Source organism: Aspergillus sydowii (genome assembly GCF_001890705.1).
Source record: "Aspergillus sydowii CBS 593.65 unplaced genomic scaffold ASPSYscaffold_12, whole genome shotgun sequence".
Lineage (NCBI taxonomy): Eukaryota > Fungi > Ascomycota > Eurotiomycetes > Eurotiales > Aspergillaceae > Aspergillus > Aspergillus sydowii.
The window spans coordinates 907,521-922,651 of record NW_024467870.1 but is presented as its reverse complement, the minus strand read 5'-3'; the positions used below and the strand labels follow the sequence as shown (position 1 = coordinate 922,651).

Below are 15,131 nucleotides of genomic sequence, written 5' to 3'. Positions count from 1 at the left end.
CATGCACTGGCCAGAGTGCACTCTGTTCCGACTGCGCAACACCGAAATGCCACAGAAAGAATTGTGAGCTGCAGGAAATGAGCGTCAACCCCTTGACTAGCTATGTTGCTAGCTACTGTATATAATGAAACCTAAGGTTTACGAACGACACGTTGATTACGTCCAATACGATGATACAGATTCATTAAGTATGTATATATAGATAAATACTGTAATCACATTTGTAGTCTACTGTCTTGCGTTTGTGTGCCTTCTAAGATACCATGGGCCTCTTGAGTCTGGGTGGCTCCGCTCTCCGCCAAAGCTCCGCCCAAGCTTCACCTCAACTTTTCCGCTCCGCAATTTCCAACCTCCATCCCACATCAAGCAAAAGAGGAAAAAGGCACCATGGAGTCCTTAACATCGACCCCCGAGACATCTGCCTTCGTTCCCCTCTCCGTGCATCAATCGCGCACACCAGACTCCTTCCACTCTGGCCCCGCAGTCCTACACTACCACGCCTCAAACTGCAGACTCGTCGCCCTCGAGCACGACCTCTCCTCGACACCAGCACTCAATGCTCTCCGCGACGCAGAAGCCAACGGATCAAACTCGAGCTCCGAAAATCAGCAAAGCAACGATGCGAATGGAGACGAAGGCGAAACCGAGAAGGAAGTCGTCATTGAGGGGTTGGACGTCTGGATAACTTCAGAGTATGTCGCAGACACTTCGCAAACACTTTACATAACTCCAATTCAATTACAGACAGCTAATCATAACTGACAAGCAGTAAATTTTTGCTCTATAAGCCTAGTGCTTCCACAGGCGTCTCAATTCCCTACCGATCCATCTCGTTACATGCGATCCAGCGCTTGAAGATCCCCGCCCAAGACCAGCCGACCGAAGTTCAAGGTCTCTACATGAATATCACGAAACCGCAATCTTCCGCATCATTCCCACAGGAATCCGATGAAGAAGAAACCCTCGCCCTAACACTTGTCCCTCCTACAACTCCCTCGTCCTCGTCCGGGGACGCAAATGCAAACGCAGACGCGGAACCCGAATCAGAATCACAGACCCAAAAGCTCTACGACGCCGTCTCTGCCTGCGCAAATCTTCACCCTGACCCTGTCGAGGAGGAAGATGAAGACAGCGGTGCTTTCGCCTCTGGTCTTGTTTTCCCCGGTGCCGCAGAGGGTGGATTGCCGCCTCCAGTGGATGGGAGTTCTGGATGGATTACGGCAGATAACATGCACGAGTTTTTCGATGAGGAGGGAAATTGGATCGGGGAAGGAGATGCGCCGGGTTTGCCAGGCTTGGGCGATGGGCTTGGGCCTGGCGCCGGGACTGTGAGGGGGAGAGAGGAGGAAGGGGGTGAGCAGGGTGGTACTGATGGGGACGATGCTGCTGTGGAGGGGGATGAGACGAAATGGAGGAGAACTGATTGATTTTTTTGTGGCTGTCGGGAAATTATCACAACACAAGTTAATCAGGTAACCGTATAGATATTTTTGGGTTCAGAGAGAGGTATTATTCAATTACTACCTAGCTAACGGTACTCATAAGAAATTCTCGAACATACGACTAAGTTGGGGAATAATAATAAAAACGCTCCTAAACCACAAGTCGAACACCCTGCATCCTACTCCTAAATGAACATGAACAAGGTCGGTGAGACGTGGAAAATTCACTCTTTTAGAAACCCATCTCCGTCGTACAGACTCCCAGGCGTAGTTGCGCCGATTCCCAATCCAACTGCTTTCTTAGGAGTCGTACAGCCGTGCTTGTTCCGATAGCTTGCCATGCGCGTCATCTTGTCAGCCTGACTACGTTGCGGTGATGTTTCCCTCTTGACGCCCATATTAGGAGGGCTATAGACAAGGGAGACAGTTGACCTCCGCGGCATTGCTTGGGAATCCTTTCTGATTTTGTCCTCCCATATCGGCACTATCGCGCTGACTTGTGCCCCAGGAGTCTTGTTCGCGATGTTGGTAGATGATGAACTCGTGGTGTAGTTGCTGGCTCTTTTGGTGTCGGTTTGGCTCTGGATCCGTGGTGGTTGATCTCTGGCTTCAGTCTTGGCCCGTCGTAGAGAGAACGGTGGCTTCTCGTTCGACTCTTTGGTGCTGTCAGTTCGTGGCGGGCGATTAACGTTGAGTGGCGGAGGCGCCGATCTTGCATCCTCCGATGGAATCAGGGATTGGTAGCTATTGCGAGCAGGCTTGGGTTGGCTTCGAGGACCCATGATCGCTGACCGGCGAGGGCTCCCTGGCGCTGGTGAATTCTCCAATGTTGTGGGTGAGCATTTATAGTCTGAAGACTTCCATATAGGTGGCTCTCGCTCTGGAGATGGAGTATGTGACAAGCTATCTTTATCTGCGGTTGCTGGCAAGCTCGTGAGGATACCAGGTAAAGCCTTCTCGGTGACTAGGCCGGGATCTTGTTGTGTCAGCCGTTTCTTCTTGACCGGACTACCGTAAGAGTCTGTCTGGCCATCATCAGGTATCTCAGTTATTCGAGAGATTGGGCGGTCCGGCTGAAGATCCTGGATGCTGTTTCGAAACGTGGTAGACAAGGCGGAAACACTGGAGTTGCGTGATATATTTGAAATTGACAGATCAGATATCTCAGAGCGGTGAAGCTCCAACGCATTTATTTCCTCTGGCTCTTCTGGTTCCTCGACCATGGGGGAGAACGCAGGTCCTGCAAACGTTATAGGAGGGTGGATGGAGATTCGCACACAATTTTGTCGCCTGTGTCCCTTTCGATGCCCACTGCTCTTCATTGCTGATGCTAGAGGCGGTTTGGGATGGCCATTTGGTGCTTGAGATGACAGCTCCTGAGGTACAAAGCTGCTTGCACGTCTTCCTGGTGCATAAGTGTTGTATGTAAAGCTATGTGATGAGGCTGTCCCACCATAAAAGGGGTCATTATCACTTCGTGGACCTCCATGCATTGAGTGGCGCTGCATTTGACTGAAGTGGGGCAGCAAGCCGGCCTTACCACCCCTTGTATTCAGTGGAGGAATATTATCCAGGTCAAGCTGTGGTTTGAAGGTTGTTTCTTGGGTTTGTTTTGCGGACAAAGACTCGCTTCTCCTGGGTGGTGGGCTTATCCGTTCCGACGAACGAGAAGGACTGCGTGCAGTCAAACTGCGGCGAGGAGAAGTACGCTCATGTTCCACCCTTTGGCCTTTGCGCGCAGGAGAATTGGGGGGGAATACGAATGGACCACCATTTGGCGCAAAGTTTCTGCGTTCGTACTCTCTTCCAACGTCATTTGCACTGTATGGGGCAAATGTTGGACAGGGCGGTAATGCAGGGGATATGATGTTGCCATCAATGTTTATGGATGCCCTTCGGCTGTCATCTAGGATCGAGCTATCTGCCGTTTCAAGGCTCACAGACGAGTATCGTAATGAGTCGGCCTTCGATAAGCGGAAACGATTCGGGGGGTATGCACAAGGTGGAGGCGGAACGGGCTGGTCCGGTGCTGTTCCGGCGGTTTGAGATGTGATGCTGCCACCGCGGGTTCTGGACCTAGTCGGGTCATAACCTGCGTAATGGTCCTCAAACACAGGGAAAAGACCACTGGACCGATCCTGCTGGTGAAGCAACGGCCAGGCTCCTGTAATGGGCCGGATCGAATTGCCTGCACCCAGCGGTGCCTCCTCTCTGTCTGGAGTATGCCTGGGGGTTGTCTCCGCAGGTAGCTCCAATACCCCATCAACTGCCGAGACAACCAAGTTGTCTCTTGAATCTGACATTCCTTGGGGATGGGGTGCTTCAGAGGCCTCCGTCAAGGTCGTCAGGGACACATTTCTCGCCGGGTTTTTGGACTGTTGTTTTGACTTGGAGGACAAAGAGTGTTTAAGCGAGAAGCTGCGCGTCTTTTTGAGCAGTTGAGTTGGTGACTTATCCCCGGCGGATTGATCCAAACTTTCCCTTGAAGATAGCAGGCCCCATTCCGTCGGTCTTCCGTATGGAAGTTGTCCATATTGTCGTAGTGCGGAGCCCTCTTCGCGCGACAACTCCGTGAACGTTTCAGCGGGAAAGGTCGAAAGTCCATGAGCGTAGGAGCCGTGAGCAGTCCTTATTAGCGCAAGCGACCTTCGCTCCTGACGAATCTTGATCCAAATGATAGTGATGACCACTGCGGAAACCATGAAGATAACCGAGCAGGTAACTGCTATCGCGACGGCGGTTGTCAACGCGATCATGATGAAAGGTATTTTGCGATTATGTCGGAGGTTATAGGCCAATACTGTCGCGAAACAGTCTATTTGGATATCTCAACCTGCCAGACCTTCCCTCTTCATCGCCTCCGCGGGACGATGGATATTCTGTATTGCTGCAACGTACGCGCCAACGTGTGCATAGAGGCAGGAGACAAATACAAGCATAGTAGTGACAGCGGAAGAGGCACTTCAGGTGGGCGATGGCGTTTGTTGTGTAAGAGGCCAAGGAATGTGCCCGCATTGCGGACTGAGGCGTGAGGAATGCGAAGGTGGTTATCCATCCCTTGCAAAATCCGGGATCTGCCAAAACTGGCTTTGTAGATGGCATGGAGCGGCAAGATTTTTGATGATTTTATGGGTTGAGCATTCTGTGGACACACTGGACAGAGGGCGGCCGATCAAGGAGTTGTATTTGGAGCATAGTCAATCAGAGCATATGAAGTCGATAACACAATGTAACTTGTATGCAACCATAGTACTTCCCGCTCAGGGATAACCAAATCCATGCGTATCTCCATTGTATTAGTTTCCCTGGTCAGTCAAAATGTCGGATGGCATGAGATTGCGCTGTCCAGCGTAAGCAGATCGTGAGATGCCCTTGGCGTCGAAGGGCTGGTGATGATCCATTGGTAGGGGATCGTGAAATAACTCGCTTCAAGATGGAGGTCTGAGCGCCAAAAACACCCGATCCGACGCCTTCACGAGACAATCCGTCCTTTCGAGCTTTTGAGACGTTGATGGCGGAGAGCAGCAAGCGCAAGCTCCAGATCACGAGGTGGAGAAATGTTATGCCCATGATAAAATCACCGTTTTTGGAAAGTTATGACTTATGAGTTATCCATGCCCGTGATCGACCCCGTTATACATCGGATGCATCCAGTTAGTATTCACATAACAGCGGTCAACTTTTGTTGACGGTGGCTACTACATCCCGTAGATACCCCGACTTATCATTTCCATCATTAGGTGCATCATGAAACACCCCACGAAATGTTCCGTTGTGGATTTGCCAATGACGATCAGTACCGTACTGATAACCCGATAAACCGGTAGATAACGATAGCGTAGGCGAGAAACAATGCGAAAAGATGTTGGCCATCCTACACAAATTCCCATTTAAACTGATCTTAGAAGCCACCCCTGGTCGAAACACGAGCGATATTTTCAAACCCCGATATCGATGCCCTTGGCGCCAGCGTTATCAACATCGCACCGAAGGAGTAAAGCCTGCAATTCCAAGGATCCCCTCACTCATAACGATCAACCTAAGATTCATTCTCCTTGATTTGCTCACTTCACCGTGGAAACAGCGTTTGATACATAAACCCAAATGACCACTTAACCAAATCCATTTGTGGCCATGGTCGTTGTCAAAGTCTCGAGGACGGAGCATCCCAAAAACACACACCGCTTGTTGGTCACCACAGTTGTCGGAAAGGAAAGGTAACAGATCATTTAAAGACTTGTACTGCGGTAGTTGTTTTCCGCTGTGTGTAACCTCTCGAGGCTCCTCACTCCTTTTTCGATGAGATTATGCAACCATCCTATAGGTGCGTCCATGGCTGCCCCCATGTTGGCATCCTTGTGGCCAATGGGTGTAACGGGTCGAGCATTGCAAAGATTGGTGCTCTCCTCGTGTTGACGATATTTCCCTGATGACAGCTGGAATGGGTGCGGGAAGAAAGACGGAACTGGAGACGGTGGTTCAAGGATGTGTTTGTGGACAAGGGATGTTGTAGGGTTGAAGTATTTTTTGAGGTCTAGGGTATTGTTGCTGTCGAGCTCTGAATCGTCGGCTTCGGTCTCGCTGGAGGTCGAGGGGTCATGATGATTTGTTTTTATTTTCGAGTTGTGACTGATTGAGGATTAATATTTGAGTCTTTGTGGGGAGGGTCCCTTAGAATCCTGCCTGGGAGTTGGATATATAGCGGAACAGGAGAGGTTATCCACATACGATATATCTTCGTCGTTACCAATATCGACAAAACGATTATCGCCTCCGAGCTCGCCATCCCCATCAATTTTCATATACACCCTCTTTCTCCGCCAGTTTTGACTAAAACTGAAGTTCTCAACACTGACCCCGAGGCTGCGCGGTAGGTATGGCCATAGATCCCGACACAACCCCCCGACATATTTCCGGAGTAGGATAAGGACGAAGATAGCAGAGAGGAATAGACAGAGCCAGGGAAAGAAGTCACTGAAGGATAATTGGGGTTCCTGAATCTGGGGCGCTGGTTGGGATAGAGTTTGAGGCATAGTCGTTGGTATTCTTAGTATGGGAGGAGACTTTACAAAGGCTGGCAAAGTGTAATGCATTTATGGCAATGCTCACATGGCTCTGATTATTTTTCACTCGGATGTGAGGGTTGCTCAACCAGAGGTTCCGGGTGAGACAGGTTGGAAGTTAGAACTGGTGTGATGGAAATCCACTCAGCCATAGAGGATTAGCCAGATAGAGTGAACATATCAAAGGCGACAGTTGCGTGTAATTCTATACTACCATTTACTCTGACGAAAGACATCCAGAATAATAAAAACATTCCACAAAGACGCAAGAAGTAAGTGCCCAGTGGCGTACATGTGCGTAAGACAATACAAAACAAACCTCTTTGTCTATTTACAGCCATCCTCGCCTATATATAAACATGAAGAGAGAGCCATGGTATTAGAATACCAACTGCCCAGAGAATATCAGAAAATGGAAAACAAAATCGCGCAAGTCCCTCAAAAGCCCGCACTCGCATCCTCCTCCAGCAAAGCAAAAATAGTCCCTTTGTCGATACACACGAACGAGAAAGTACAGCCACCATCAATAGACTACGACTATTTCGCCTGCACAAGTGCAGATACATGCCAATTCTTCCTTAGAGGCGCAGTCATACCAGCCCTCTTCCACAGCGATGTCCGCGCATGCATCTACGACCCGCCATCTTGCCCTTCGTTCTTCAACAACGACTATTTCCAGGCCATGGATGCGCCGTCTACTTCTCCCAGGTCAACACCAGGCTCTAGATCGATCTCACCAGCTTCGATTCCTTCGCCGGATCCTGCAGCTCCAACCCTGGCTTCGAACCCTACATACGAGCACGAGCAGGAAGAGGAGCGAGCGCCGGCACTACCAGCGACCATAGCGGCGATATCTTCCCAGACATTTGGAGACCATCTAGATTCCAGCGAGAACTATGCCGGTTGGATTAGCGAAAGAGAAGAGGCGAGCGTGTTCGCGCAATATAGGATGGATTGCCATGACTATTTGCATGCTTTGGCTGTGGCGCAAGGAATCCCGCTGGATCGTGCTTGGGACGAGATGCAGGTTAGGAGATGGAGATGGGGATTGTTGGAGAGACAGGCAAAAGGCGATGTTATAAACACCGTTAGAGGCAGAAGGGGGGCGATATGCTGCTGAATATCGGGGATGATGTTTTGGACGATTTGTTTTACGTCGGGGAGTTGATTAGAGGCGTTATTAGAATTGTTTGGGAAAAGAAAATTCATGTGTCAAGACCAGAGTGCCGATAAAATTTCTGAACGCATGGTTGATTTTCCGCTTTATACCAAGTGAAACACAACTACTAGTAGCACTGTGACAGGACAATGATAGCGCAAAAAAACCAGTTTTGATAGTATAGGAACCAATAGAACCGAGATAGAGAGGAACTTCGAGTCTGACGCTGTCCAGCAGGACTTGATAACCAGCCAGGATAATCTGGTTTTAATCCTTCACGGTATAGGAAAGAGATAATGAAGCTAGGTAGAGCATATCGTTTCCGGTAGATCTACTGTCAATCCAAAGGACGGGCTAGATGAATTGGGAGCGAGAATAAGTGGTAAAGTGGTGAACGGTAGCCGGTTTAGTAAGCTGTCTTGGATCCTAGGTAGAAAACACATTTATGCTGTTCGAAAGGCTCATGTCTTTTCTAGCCCGGTCATGGGTGTATCTTGAGGACCTTTTGAGATGGGTTGTTTGATATCTGATGGGTACTCCTGCGCTTCCGGTTGAACTTCCGCAGCGTTCTTGTTTCCCGGACGCTTGCGGCCCAGCCGCTCGCACCAGTGCTCAGCACTCACGAGGGTGTCGTTGACAACGCGACTGACCTGTGACATCATATCCAAGCCCTCCTGAGCAAGCACGAGAATCCTGCGGCCACTGCTAGAGAGCTCGGAAGATGTGCTGGACTCATCTGGCCGAGGGCAGCCTGTTGTTGCGAGTTGGAATCGATGCGGGAGAGAAGTGAGTTGACCGCGAACCAGATTGCGCGCATTCTCGGGAAGTGCCCCACCGGCATACTTGGAGACAACATCTACCACCTGCTTCAAGGTGGATAACACATCGTGCCTTAGAGCCTGGATGCGTTGTGACAGCCGAGTCTGGTTGGAAGCTTGGCCATTGACCGAAGAGTCAACTCCGTTCTTCTGCGGAAGAGAGTCCCACTCCTTCAGAGTTTCCTGCAAAGCCACGATAGAATTCCCTAACCGGCCATTGGCCCATTTCAACCATGTTAAGCAATATTGCAAGCTCTTCAATGACTCTTCGCTCATGGCAACTCCCAGACCAGAGGTTGATATCATGAGCCGGCTTTGCCATGTAGACTGACGGGAAGAACCCTCCTTACCGAGGTCATCATAGTTGGGTGATTTCTCGTCGTCGTACGGAGGTAGAGACTCATTAAGGTAGAGCTCCGGAGCCTCAGGCGGCTTCTTGGAATCCATATTCGGAACCACGCCTATTTCTAGGTCTTGTTCACTGGAGGGTTTGTCACTGGCCACTTTGCGGCGTTTTGACCGATTAGACTCGGACGAGTTGGATGCGTGTCGTTGTAAAGCCCAACGGAGACTGCCCTCCACACCTGTCTTGCGACCAACACTATGAACAGTGCTGGCTACTGGAGAGCCGATGTTCCGTTCGATGAACTCGGCACTAGATTTGAAACGAGGGGAATATGATTTCGATGTGGTATATGCGGCAACCGATCCGTTTATCGCTGAGGATATCAAGGGGTGAGTGGATGTTAACAATGAAAGGATTGGTTCTGGTTGCGATTTAGATTCGGGTGATGCAGTGGTCTGTTGCGAAGATCTGGGTGATGCGCCGAAGTCTGATGAATAGGTATTAGCCAGCCCGTAGGAGATCGCTTTATACTATCGATAGCAGAACCAAGAGAGGGAATGAAAAGAGAAAAGCACCTGTGCGAAGACCTTCAAGTGCTTGAGCAGCTTCAAGGTCATCCATAGACAAAACGCTGGTATCGCGACGAGAGCGGTCGTCAGCCACGGCTGTATTATCCACCTCCATCATAGAGGGCACATGTTGAGAGGTCGAAGAGACGGACGGCGGTTGAGATAAAGGAGCGCAGGACTTCGAAGACGAATGAGACGAGTAGCCAGGAGTCGGCGTCGTAGAGGGAGGAGGAGGATTCGCGGTGGCGTCGCGGACGGAGACTGAGGAGAGGGAGGTGTTTAGGGTAGCAATGCCGTCTGAGCTGCGGTCCATCGCATGAGCGGCGCAGAGGCAAAATTCGAGAAGGGTAAAGGGCAGTGGGAATCCAAGACTGGCGGGGGGGCGATCAAGAGGTGGGCAATCAATAGATTTTCTTCCTCGTGAAGGAGGGACTGGCAGTTGACTGGACGTTTGAGGAATTGAGAGGGTCTGTTGGAGTTGCCTGGAGAGCTTTCACGTGAAGAATTTTTACGCAGAGTCAGACAACAGAACAGCCGGGCAGCGGCTAAAAGGAAAATACGGCCATGAGCATGAAGATGATAATTAGATACGGCTAAGAGGCAAGTCAGGACCGAGCTGGGCCTCTCCAATGTCTACAATAAATGGCTCGAAAGTACCCCAGCCTGGCGGTCTCTGGCAGCACCAAGACAGCAGTGATTAACGGCCCCCCAGCCCTTCGCAGCCCAAAACTGCGACCCCGGAAAATGCCCAAGGCCGATCAAAGCGCGCTCAATGAATCAAAGAAGCACCCTCGTCACATCCGCCACTAAATCCGACGCAAACACCCTGGACATGAATGGCCAACAACCGTGATGCTGGATGTGATTGATGGAGGCACCGTCATCGGCATCTGACATCACATGCAAAGCTCGGAGAACCATAGACCACCGACCACTCACGAGCGACCGGTTGGAGGCCGCTGTTGGCTGCCAGCAATCGAGAGGCGAGTCCGGAGAAGAATGTTATTCACTAAGGGCGCCATTCACAAGATTCTCTGCGTCCGAGTTCAAAGTAAGCGCTCTGTTGGGCCATTTCTTTGTCCGGGCTCTCTTCGGGTCTTTGCCCTTGGGCGCTTTCTGTGCCTTTCCTGTCTGGGACCGAGCCGCTTGACATTCCTTCAAAACTCAATCGGGCGGGTCTGCATGTGATCGGGGCCCGGTTGACGCGCTGACCGCCTTCTTGTTACAGTATTCCGTGGCCTACTCCAAGAGGAAGGAACAAGTGCCGCTCGACGGAGTTTCTTGCCGATGCTCACTCAGCCCTGTTAACTACACCGTAACTATACTACAGTACACCGTACTGAGCAAACAAGGTTATTTTCATATGAATCTGAGAGCACATTTACATAACTATGGGTATCCATTATCCAAAGACAAAATATCACTCTACGGACATCTGATCGTCAGGGTCGTAGTATCCGCCAACACCTGCTGTCCCATACATCATAGCCTCAATGGCTTCATGCCCTTCGTATTCGACCTCTCCGTCTTCATTTTCTTCCTCGTCACCGGTCCGGACTTGTAGGCGCGCAATAAACTTCTGGTTGACTCGATAACACGCCAGGATCTCGTTGGATACTGTTCGAGACGGACGGTTCCTGCTCTTTATCTTGCAAAGATACTCGCCGAATGCATGTAGGACAAAACTCGACATAGGGTATTGCTTGTATGTGTACGATGCCAGCAGTTCAAGCCATTCCGACTGACTATGTTTCCAAACTTGGATCATCGGGTCGTCTTCGGCGGTTGGAGGCAGGATCGCTCGCGCTTGCTCGGCTGCCGCTAGGGCTAGAGGAGAGAAAGAGGTATCGCCTCCTTGAAGGGACCGGTCCCATCTGTGTTTGAGGTTGCCAATATCGTGACGGATCATTTTCAGTGCTTCGTACACGAGGTGGTTTTCCACGGCTTTCTTTCGCGCCTCGTTCCACGGTTGAACAAGATCTGGATCGAGTGTATGAGCGTGCTCTGCCTCGGGGAATGCATCCTGTAGCTTGGTTAACACATTCCTTCTTTCTTTAACCGACACAACGAATCGAATATAATCAATTATGTTGTTGGAATTCTCCTTGCGGGTCGTGTTCTTATAGGCTGGCAATTCCCGCGCTCTAGGGCTGATCTTCTTGCGGTATTGCTGCCAAGCTGCTTCTGATAAATGTACACCGGCTTTGCGCCCGTCAACAAGGTGACTGAGCAGAACAGAGAGTTCTTTCGCGCTCGGTGAGTCGATGGATTCATCATATGACAGCTTCTCGTGCTCCACCGTGCACCGACCCAGATTGGACAGGGTTAGGTTGAATGTGAACGAGCTGTCGAGAAACTCGCCCATCGACTGTATCTCGCGCATCGGCACGGAATGCTTGGTAAGCCCGAAGTGGTCCGGCGGGTAGCGTTCATTTTGGCAGGGTGGCTGAGAGTTGTAAAAGTTACGAACGATATTCTGATCCCAGCAGATCCAGGGTGTGTCACCATCATAGTCGCCACCGGATAACATGTCCGCTAACGGAATTTCCCCTGTCGTTGGAAAAATAATGACATCCTTGAAATGACGAAGTTCTGGTTTCCAAACCGCCTTTCGACGTTGGATGTCAGACGGGAGATGGGCAGGAAGACGCCCAACAAGGACATCTATACCATCTAGTAAATTGTCCTCAAACTGCCCACGGTCATCTTGCCAATTGTTGGAAAGTCCAAAATGCACTTCATCCTCCTTTAAGACACCGTATGGATCTGCAATACAGAAGGCATAAGTGGATAACGGCACTTCAATGCGCAATTCCTCCACATATCGTCCCAACAGATTTCTCAAGCACTTTCCAAGTCGTCTGCGCAGCGGATAAAAGTCTCGGGGTGCAAATCCGGCTTCTGAAAATCGGATTATGGCCTCAATGTCATCGGTCGTCCACTGTTCCAACCGTCTTATGCTCTGTGCCATGAGCCCAGCGCCGCTATCTGAGGTTGGTCGGATCTTCTGCGCAAGACTGCGGCAAAGAATTGGACTGTTGGCCCTAAGTACTTCCTCAAAATCTCGCGCCACGGCCTGAATTCCAAGTCTAGCAAGGTCGGCGATGTAGTCTTTAACGTGCCCTCCGTGGTCTAAGATCGCGAGGAGTTGGATGTTTAGATCTACAGGATGTGGAGGTTTTGACCATTTGACGACCTCAAAGGTTAGCTTATCGTCATCGACTGGATCCTTCCATTCCCGGGGATGTGGGTTGATTTTCAATTGCGAATCAGATATCTGAATCCAGACATCACCATCGACACCCCCAATCTGGGATCGATGTCTGTCGACCATCCACAAACCCTTGGCACCAGCGATTCTCCCCTGGAAAGCACTTGGGGTATTGCCAGAGATTCCCAGGCTATCACAGATCTGGTTGGCAAGCTGCCGAGACATCAAAGCACACCCGTCGTTCATGACACGATGGTTTGGGTCGTCCCGCAGATAAAAAACTTGCTCAGGCTTCAACACAGCCGTGGCAAATGTCTTGGAGAGACCAAGGGATATTCGTTGAAACAACTTGAGATTGGTCTGGCCAATATTTGCTTCCGGGAATAGATGCCATTCAAGGAGGGACCCGAGACTCATTGGGGTGTGGCTGTCCGCCCTCTCATTTTTCGCCGATATTCTATGAGATAACTCGTCAAATCGGCCGACAAAGTCAATACCGTCGATGGCAAAGAAATCGACCCTAAACCTTGGCTCAGCTTTGATTTTCCGCTTCTGCTTGACTTCTTCGACGTAGAACGGCCTCCACGTTCTTCCCAGGCATTTATGCGGATTTTGAGTCAGCCACAAAGCAATACTTTCACGCAGAAGGGCAGGATGGGAGGGAAGCCGAAGGTGCTTTGGAGGCCGGGTTGGGGCAGGTAGGGTCAGGCTAAGGAAACGGTCAGACCCATAACGACGATGAAATCGACAAGATCGCTCCGTCTTTAAAGAGTTCAATTTCAGCTTCAAGACACCCGGTTCGGACTTGCCGCACCAGTCGAGATCTCCCGTTAGAATGACAACTTCAGAATGTTTGTCTGATTTGAAAGTACCTCCACACGCAGCATCCCAGGCTTTGCGGGCTGTCTTTTCGGGGATCGGCTTGCCATCTCGTTGACCGTGGTGTTCGACCCACCCCCAAAATTCGTTATATTTCAGCTCTATGGTGCCACCAACTGGCATGCGGTTCAAGGGAACGTCCCAGGCTCTGCCTATCCTCTCTAACTCATAGCGATAGAAAAACGGAATCGACGCTGGGAGGGGGTGGTCGAGAGAGAATGGGCCGCTTTGGAGAAGCTCTGCCACGATCTCACCCTCAGCAGAGTATCGCGGAACTTCAAACGAGTGACTGGAGGAAGTGAAGTCTTTGGAAAGGGTTGCTTCACTAAGACTATGGTCCGCTACCGAATCATCATATGTTGAACCAGATTCTTCTGTAATCGCCTCCGTCGCAAAGGTGACCATTGAATTAAAAGAACGTTGAAACTTCCGAGCATGAGACTCCAGAGCATAGGGCGACGTATCCGCGGTGAAAGACGAGAAGCTGAAATTGGCACCATTCTGTGTAGCAGGCACAGCATCATATCTGACGGATTTGTTAGATGCCGCCGTCAACCGCTCAATAAGGACGGGTGCACTGCTCAATACATCTGAGGTCTTCGCTGCTTTATTCGAATCATCCAACTCTGGACCATCGGAACTCTTCTCAGGCGAAGTCGGAGCCGTCTGGAACTCATCCGACGATTCCTCCCCATTAGACATAGACAAACGCCTCTTCAGCGACATCGCAGCCAGCTCGGGAGACCTCTGATGCACGTCTAGTATCCCTTTAACCGCTGGATATGACCCCGTCAGAATATAAAACTCGTCTGCAATCAATTTCATCAAATAGCCCAATCGCTCCTCTCTCTCGTGATGCACAATCATCTCACGGCCCATACGAGGTTCAGCACGCGCAGTAGCAGGCAACCCGTCCTGTCGCGCCCACATAACAATCGCATCGCTTGCATTCCGAGAACAAACCCACTCATCAAAGTTGTTCAATACCTGGTTCAAGTTCACCACCTTTCTATGGTAGTACAGTCCCCGCAGCAGCCGATAGCACCGCCACTGCGGCGTCCCAACATCCTTGTTCTCCCCCGGCGAGAGCACCTTCGGGTTTGGAAGTGCGAGCGAGAACTGGTCATTGAGCGTGTCAATAATGTGTTCGAATTCCTGGCCGGACTTTTTGGGAGTGAGCGGGGCAGGATGTGTTGACATTTTGGCTGAGCATTTCTCTTTCCGGTTTTCTCAAATATCGATAATTTCGATACAGATAGATAGGCTTCTAGGAGTCCAATTTAAGTGTAAGAATAGTTGTGTATTTGGTCCTGCTTGGCAATGGATATGGTCGCCATGTATTTGGCTTGTTTTGGTGATAGTTGGCGGACTCCTGGGGGATTGTAAACACAAAACAATGTAAGGGTCTACGGGCCATTCATCATGGGCAATGCATTATAAAGAGCTTGTATTTGGAAAGGTAGAAGAAAGGCGAAAAGATATTCAAGGCCCAGGACAGAAGAAGCAAATATCAGTAGGATCAAGGCTGGAAGGGGAAACGAAAAGTACAAGTGGGCCCGCTGTCAACCAACACAAAGGATGATTCCTGTTGGTGCACTTGACGCCGAGGCTGGCAACCCAGACCTTGGCTTATTACAGCATTTC

At 50.4% G+C, this 15,131-nt stretch overlaps 6 protein-coding genes across 6 annotated transcripts; 2 read left to right on the top strand and 4 right to left on the bottom strand.

Moving 5' to 3' along the window:
* Positions 1 to 387: 387 nt before the first annotated feature.
* On the top strand, positions 388 to 1,427 carry ASPSYDRAFT_93275 (Voldacs domain-containing protein; the record flags this gene model as incomplete). The annotated part of the gene is made up of 2 exons (XM_040852811.1): positions 388 to 692; positions 770 to 1,427. The coding sequence occupies 2 exons, from the start codon at positions 388 to 390 to the stop codon at positions 1,425 to 1,427; spliced, it is 963 nt and encodes a 320-aa protein (XP_040699082.1).
* A 239-nt stretch (positions 1,428 to 1,666) lies between these two features.
* Positions 1,667 to 4,198, bottom strand: ASPSYDRAFT_93274 (uncharacterized protein; the record flags this gene model as incomplete). The annotated part of the gene is made up of 1 exon (XM_040852810.1): positions 1,667 to 4,198. One exon carries the CDS (start codon positions 4,196 to 4,198, stop codon positions 1,667 to 1,669), a length of 2,532 nt encoding a protein of 843 aa, XP_040699081.1.
* Positions 4,199 to 5,671: 1,473 nt separating this feature from the next.
* ASPSYDRAFT_35059 (uncharacterized protein) lies at positions 5,672 to 6,475 on the bottom strand (the record flags this gene model as incomplete). Its single annotated transcript, XM_040845307.1, has 2 exons — positions 5,672 to 6,071; positions 6,171 to 6,475. 2 exons carry the CDS (start codon positions 6,473 to 6,475, stop codon positions 5,672 to 5,674), a joined length of 705 nt encoding a protein of 234 aa, XP_040699080.1.
* Positions 6,476 to 6,666: 191 nt separating this feature from the next.
* On the top strand, positions 6,667 to 7,875 carry ASPSYDRAFT_454461 (uncharacterized protein). Its single transcript, XM_040847044.1, has one exon. The coding sequence runs from the start codon at positions 6,798 to 6,800 to the stop codon at positions 7,623 to 7,625; it is 828 nt and encodes a 275-aa protein (XP_040699079.1). The 5' UTR covers positions 6,667 to 6,797; the 3' UTR covers positions 7,626 to 7,875.
* A 250-nt stretch (positions 7,876 to 8,125) lies between these two features.
* ASPSYDRAFT_159282 (putative clock controled protein (Ccg-8)) lies at positions 8,126 to 9,515 on the bottom strand (the record flags this gene model as incomplete). The annotated part of the gene is made up of 2 exons (XM_040842813.1): positions 8,126 to 9,315; positions 9,404 to 9,515. 2 exons carry the CDS (start codon positions 9,513 to 9,515, stop codon positions 8,126 to 8,128), a joined length of 1,302 nt encoding a protein of 433 aa, XP_040699078.1.
* Positions 9,516 to 10,391: 876 nt separating this feature from the next.
* On the bottom strand, positions 10,392 to 14,976 carry ASPSYDRAFT_49450 (RNA dependent RNA polymerase). Its single transcript, XM_040847835.1, has 2 exons — positions 10,626 to 14,976; positions 10,392 to 10,448 (listed from the first exon to the last, which is right to left on the bottom strand). The coding sequence occupies exon 1, from the start codon at positions 14,685 to 14,687 to the stop codon at positions 10,818 to 10,820; it is 3,870 nt and encodes a 1,289-aa protein (XP_040699077.1). The 5' UTR covers positions 14,688 to 14,976; the 3' UTR covers positions 10,392 to 10,448; positions 10,626 to 10,817.
* Positions 14,977 to 15,131: the final 155 nt, after the last annotated feature.

Bases quoted from the DNA above. Each gene is read 5' to 3' on its own strand.
- ASPSYDRAFT_49450 (XM_040847835.1), bottom strand. From the start codon at position 14,687: ATGTCAACACATCCTGCCCCGCTCACTCCCAAAAAGTCCGGCCAGGAA.
- ASPSYDRAFT_454461 (XM_040847044.1), top strand. From the start codon at position 6,798: ATGTGCGTAAGACAATACAAAACAAACCTCTTTGTCTATTTACAGCCA.